This window comes from Octopus bimaculoides, chromosome 26 (assembly GCF_046866305.1).
Source record: "Octopus bimaculoides isolate indiv1 chromosome 26, ASM4686630v1, whole genome shotgun sequence".
Lineage (NCBI taxonomy): Eukaryota > Metazoa > Mollusca > Cephalopoda > Octopoda > Octopodidae > Octopus > Octopus bimaculoides.
Window position 1 is genome coordinate 6,974,806 of NC_142953.1, and position 6,823 is coordinate 6,981,628.

General features: G+C 38.3%; 1 protein-coding gene across 7 annotated transcripts in view; it reads right to left on the bottom strand.

Moving 5' to 3' along the window:
• LOC106868378 (uncharacterized) overlaps window positions 1–6,823 on the bottom strand; it is an 84,762-nt gene that overhangs the window by 68,811 nt on the left and 9,128 nt on the right. For all 7 annotated transcript variants that reach the window (XR_016238487.1, XM_089342382.1, XM_089342384.1 and 4 more), the window contains 6 exons: window positions 5,843–6,354; window positions 5,196–5,289; window positions 3,848–3,981; window positions 2,906–3,025; window positions 1,847–1,960; window positions 655–1,083 (listed from right to left, as the gene is read on the bottom strand). Coding sequence is in view for 6 of the 7 variants with exons in the window: in XM_089342382.1 (XP_089198508.1) it covers window positions 655–1,083; window positions 1,847–1,960; window positions 2,906–3,025; window positions 3,848–3,981; window positions 5,196–5,289; window positions 5,843–6,354 (1,403 nt within the window). In the remaining variant the exon portion in view is untranslated. The remainder of the gene's footprint in view (window positions 1–654; window positions 1,084–1,846; window positions 1,961–2,905; window positions 3,026–3,847; window positions 3,982–5,195; window positions 5,290–5,842; window positions 6,355–6,823) is intronic.

Sequence of the window (6,823 nt, forward strand, 5' to 3'; positions counted from 1 at the left end):
CAGTTAGAGTAAATTACAGGCGTAAAAGCACAGAGCGAATATGAAACATGAAAGGATGGTGGCGGTGACAGTAGCGATGACAACAAAGACAATGACAATGACGGTGATGATGATGATGATGATGATAAGATATTGAGTTCAAATTTTAGCACAAGGCCAGCAAATTCAAGGGCGGAAATAAGCCAAGGTAATCAACTAATCAACTCCAGTGATCAACTGGTAGTTATTTCATCTGAGAGTAACTTTCTAGGTACAATCCCATGGTCATTCATGACCAAAGGGGATCTCCTCTCCTCCTATAATACAAGCTAGATATTTATACAGATGTTTCCTTTCCTGAAGATATATATCATCATTGTCATCATTTAACATCTGCTTTCCATGCTAGCATGGGTTGGACGATTTGACTGAGGACTGGTGAAACCAGATGGCTACACCAGGCTCCAATCTGATTTGGCAGAGTTTCTACAGCTGGATGCCCTTCCTAACGCCAACCACTCCGAGAGTGTAGTGGGTGCTTTTACGTGCCACCAGCACGAAGGCCAGTCAGGCGGTACTGGCAACGGCCACGCTCAAAGTGGTGTATTTTACGTGCCATATGTACATTTTTGGGGGCAGATTCTGTATTTAGACATTTGAAGAAATCAAACTTACTTGTTGCTTTCCTTCTTCTTCTTTCTCCATCTTGTACTTTGCAATGTCACCATTCAGTTCCTCAACAGTTCCTTTCAGACTCTCACTGTACTCATTCGCTTTCTCCAGTTGATCTTCCAGCTGTTCTTTCTCCTTGGTCAGTTTATTGACGCCGGTCTGAAGGTCATCCAAGCGGGCCGACTGCTCCAGTTTAGAACATTTCAGTCGCTCGTAGTCGTTCTTCACTTTGTCATTGTCAGCCTTCTGCTGCTCAATCTCCCGTCGGAATTCCTCCAGCTGGTTCGTCAGCACCGTTTCCTCTTCGCTCAGCTGCAGTTTCTCTTTAATGATCTCATCTCTCTTTGCTTGGATCTCTTTCACCTCGGCATTCAGCAATTCCACTTTCTCAATCAAGTTCTTCTTGTCATTGCTCATTATTTCAGCAATGTCCTTTAAAGAAAAAAAAAAAAAAAAAAATCCATATATACATAGATGTAGGAGTGGCTGTGCGGTAAGTAGCTTGCTTACAAACCACAATGTTCCGGGTTCAGTCCCACTGTCTTCTACTATAGCCTCGGGCCGACCAAAGCCTTGTGAGTGGATTTGGTAGACGGAAACTGAAAGAAGCCCGTCGTATATATATGTATATATATATATATATACATATATATATGTATGTATATGTATGTGTTTGTGTGTCTGTGTTTGTCCCCCTAGCATCGCTTGACAACCGATGCTGGTGTGTTTACGTCCCAGTAACCTAGCGGTTCAGCAAAACAGACCGATAGAATAAGTACTAGGCTTACAATGAAGAAGTCCTGGGGTCGATTAGCTCGACTAAAAAAAGGCGGTGCTCCAGCATGGCCTCAGTCAAATGACTGAAACAAGTAAAAGAGTAAAAGAGTAAAAGAATACATAATCACAGGTAGAACTATATTACAATAATTCGGTATACACAATTTAGCCAGTCATCATCATCATCATCAACATCATCATTTAACATCCTCCTTCCATGCTGGTATGGGTTGGACACTTTGACAGGAGCTGGCTAGGCAGAAGACTGCACCCTGTGTCTGTTTTGGAATGTTTTTTTTTTTAATGGCTGGATGCCCTTCCTATACCAAACACCCTGCAGAGTGGACTTGGTGCTTTTTTACATGGCATCAGCATAGGTGAGGTCAGTTTTGGCATGAAACCAGGCTTAACTACTCACCTGCCACGTCTCAAGCTGCTCCTTTTGCACTTTCATGTCTTTTAACTCCTTCTTCAGTAACTCCACCTGGGCATGGCTAGCATCTCGCTCTCGTAGAAGCTTCTCTGAAGACTTCTGTATTGAAAAAAAGCACAAACAGGTACAAGGCTAGGAAGAGATTGATAGATATATATATAGAGGGAGAGGGGGAGATATATAGGGAGGGGAGGGAGATATAGAGAGGAAGATAGAGAAGTGAGGGGTGGGAGGGGAGATGAGGGGAGATGAGGGGGAGGGGAGGGGGAGTGTGAGAGAGGGGAGAGAAAGAGGGGAGACAGCAAGAGAGGGAAAGAGACAGAAGGAGGGAGAGAGACAGAAGGAGGGAGAGAGACAGAAGGAGGGAGAGAGACAGGAGGGAGAGAGACAGGAGGGAGAGGAAGGAAAAGAGAGAAGGAGATAGAAGGGCAGAAGGAAAGAGAAGCAGAGAGAGAGGGGAGAGGGAGAGAGAATAGTATGGAAATCTACAGAAACACACAAGGACACAAACAGGCATGCACACAAACACACACAGATACACACAGACATACACATACAAACATGAATAGAGACATGCAAACACACAGACAAACACTCACCAACAAACACACACACACACGTCCACATACACACAGCCAAACACAAACACACACTTAAATGCAAACATACACAGATATCTAAACACACACACACACCCAAATACATCTAAACACACACACACACACACACACCCAAATACATCTAAACACACACACACATCCAAATACATCTAAACACACACACTAACACACACACATCCAAATACATCTAAACACACACACACACACACACACACGCACATCCAAATACATCTAAACACACACACACACACACACACGCACATCCAAATACATCTAAACACACACACACACACACTCAAAAGCCAACATACAGACATCTAAACACACACAGACAAGCATACAGACATCTAAACACACACACACGCACACACAACCAAACATAAACACTCCTACCAACACAGACAAACAATAAACACACTCAGACCTGCTGATCTTCCAGCTTCTGTTCCATGCTGTCCATCTCGGATCGTAGGCTGGTGGTTTTGTAGCGCAGTTGCTGCTGGTGGTCTCGTTCCAGTTCAGCCTTCTGCTGCACCTGCTCCAGCTGACCGGCAAAAGTTTGTGAAACGTTACTTCAAGCAACACGAGAAGTTGCACAAACATACATACAATTCAGAGGTATACAATTACATACCAGTGGCATATGGTGGTTGTTGTATTGGGTGTGCTGCTAACCTCAATGCAAGGAGGGGTGTAACTAAAGTTTTCCATTAAGATTTGTGATTAAATTAACGAGTAAGGTCCAATACTTATAATGAATTTGCTATTTTCGATGGGAGTGCAGCAGAAACCTAGCACGCCCGGAATATACACCCCTATTACAGAATTGAACAGATTGAAAATTGTAGATGGCTGCACTGCCTGAAACCAATGGCATTACTTCTGCACTCACTTGCAGCCAGTGCATCAGACTGCAGACAATGTAAGAAAAGAGCAGGAACAAAATAGTAAGCAATATATATATATATATATAGATATATATATATACAAGGGCATTACTACATGTGTTTATTTTGGAAGTCTAGTGTGTGGCATTATTCTGTAGTAATGCCCTTGTATAAATATATATGTATATATATATATATTCTTGGGAATAAAAAAATGATGGGTTTTTTTTTCCCTTATGAATTTCATGCATGCTAGCTTCCTGATAAAATTCTTGTAAAAGATTTTTATCCCACTATTGAATTAATTATATATATATATATATATATATATATATATATATATATATATATATATATATATATATATATATATATATATATATATATATATATGTGTAATTATCATTTTCAGCAAATCAATCAAAACAAAAGATGCAAAGGAGAAAATTACTAAAAAAAATTTTGGTTTTTATTTTTACCTGTGATTTGAGGTTTTTATTATCATATTCAAGATTTCGAACCTGCATCTTCAGTGACACGAGTTCAGTCTCAACTTTTGTCTTATTTTCAATGACCTTTCGAAGAGCAACATCACAGGACCGGCGCTTGGTAGCTGCAGATACAATAGTCATAACAATTATATATACATATATATATATATATATATATATATATATATATATATATATATATACGTAACTCCCAATAAATGTGTTGAGAGTCCTTCTTTTGTTTGTCCACACACTCGTATATATATATATATATATATATATATATATATATAATAATATTAGGGACAAAATCCAAAATTACAGGTAAAAACTCAATTAAAATCAATTTATAAATAATCAAAATTAAATTCAGCTTTATAGATAAAATATATATAAAATATATAGTTTTAGGGAAAATAACCAAGTTTCAAGAACTCATCGATGAAAATCCACTATCACATATAGAAAAATTATATATATATATATATATATATATATATATATATATATATATATATATATATAGGTTATGTGAGGTAATGGTGTCAAGAAGACCCAAAGGTGTCAGGTAATGCTGAGTAAGTGCTATGGACAGACTATAGTTAAGCTCCAGGTTCGGTGATTATGCGAATAAGGAGTCCAATGTAGGTCATATATCAGCATGTGTATATATAAAAAATTTGTTTTTCAGAATGAGATAAAAATCCAAGGCTGTGAAGATTTTAGAACATTTATAAAGAGAAGGTCTTACAGCTGTTTCCAGGATATTTTTTATATCTCTTCATCGGAGACGGTGTGAGAAAATGGTTAAGCAATAGTTAATTTAGCTAAGATATGAAATAGAGAGTGAAGAAGAGGAATGAAAATAGACGTGAGATATGCAGGGATAGTGTATTTGTAGAGCCATTATTTAGGCAGAACGGTATACATATAAGATTCCATATAAAATTTGGAATATTATATGTATACCATTCTGCCTAAACAATGGATCTTCATCTCCAATGAAGGGATATAAAAAATATCCCAGAAATAGCTGTAAGACCTATTTCTAAATGTTCTAAAATCTTCACAGCCTTGGATTTTTATCTCATTCTGGAAAAAAAATTATATATATATATATATATATATATATATATATATATATATATATATATATACGGCAAATAAGAAAATGGAGAGGATACAAAAACAACATTCTAGTATGTCTATTTATTGCAAAGTATTAGAAAATATTAGAAGAATACATACACATGTAATAACTATGTATTACACACAGATGTACTACTATTACAGAATAGAATAGACTGACAGTATCTACACATATACACACACTTACGGGTTGTTACATTGTCCTCTTCTAGTAAATTTGAACTTTGGTAAGATGCCAACTCTTTCTGGAGAGACTCGATAACTTTCTCTAACTGATCCACCTATGCAACAAAAGACAGGAAAAAAAAAAATAGAAAGGATACACATGGCAATATAAGGAAAGGGTTATGCAGGCAGTGAGTCAAGCAATGCAGCCTTGAGCCTAAGACACAAAACACGAAAACACGGAAAGGGGAGAAAGGAAAGGGGAGAAAGGAAAAGTCCAGAGAAGGGGAAAAAGTCTAGGAAAAGTACATGTGTGGTTACATGGCTGAAGTGACCAGAAGTAATATGTGTGTATGTGTGTGTGTGTGTGTGTGTGTGTGTGTGTGTGTGTGTGTGTGTGTGTGTGTGTGTGTGTGTGTGTGTGCTTGTCTCCTTTCACTGCTTGATAACTGGTGTTAGTGTGTTTACATCCCCATGACTTAGCAGTTTGGCAAATAAGACTGATAGAAATAAGAACCAGTACTTGGAAAAAGGAAAAAGAAATAAGGACTGGGGTTGATTCATTCGACTAAAAATTCTTCAAGGTTGTGCCCCAGCATGGCCACAGTCAAACGACTGAAACAAGTAAAAGACAAAAGATAAGAGTACAATCTAAACCGAAGAACCAACCTTCATTTTTAATTCCGTCAGTTCTTCATCCATCCTTTCATTCTCTTCCAGAACGGTGTTCACTTCTTCTTCGTACTTGTCCTTCATCCGTCTTTCAGACATTTGCCATTTCTCGTGGATTTTCTCAAGTTCTTCATCGAAATCTGTCTCCAACTGCTCTTGAAATTTCATTTCAACCTGGATGGAGATGTCAGCGGTTTTGAGTGATGCTACTGGTGTTGCTGCTGCTGATGGTGCCATTACGGGTCCTGCAGTTTCTGCTGCTGCTGCCGCTACAGAATTCCTTCCTTCGATCCCAGCATCCTCTGAAATACTACCGTTACACATACATGCTTTGTTAACAATAGCTGTTATCATCGGCGCTTCCACAGTTTCTGTTTGGGTTTTCGATTCCACTTTGGTCTGCAGCTCAGCTCGCTCTGCCAGAAGATAAGTGAACTGGTCCTGACATTTCAAATCCAGGATTGTATGAAGATCAGCATCTTCCAGCATTTTTCTCACCTCCTTTTGCACTTTGTTTTGCAGAATTTTAAAAGAAGAGAGGAATAAAGAAAAAGAAATAAAACAAAGATTCAAAAGAAGAAAAAAAAATCAACAAACTACTGAATGACAATAAAAATTTTATAAAAAGAATAGTATATAGGTGAAAGTGTGGCTGTGTGGTAAGAAGCTTGCTTCCCAACCACATGGTTCCAGGTTCAGTCCCACTGCATGGCACCTAGGGCAAGTGTCTTCTAGTATAACCTCAGGCCGACCAAAGCCTTGTGAATGGATTTGGTAGATGGAAGCTGAAAGAAACTTGTGTGTGTGTGTGTGTGTGTGTGTATGTCTGTGTTTGTTCCCTCATCACTGCTTGACAGCCAGTGTTGATGTATAATGGAAAATAAGTCAGTTTCAAAATATTGATGTCCAGGTCAGAAAAGCAAAGTCTGAAGGGAAGAGTAGTCATTTCCTTTGATTTCTGGATAGAAGCAAATAGGA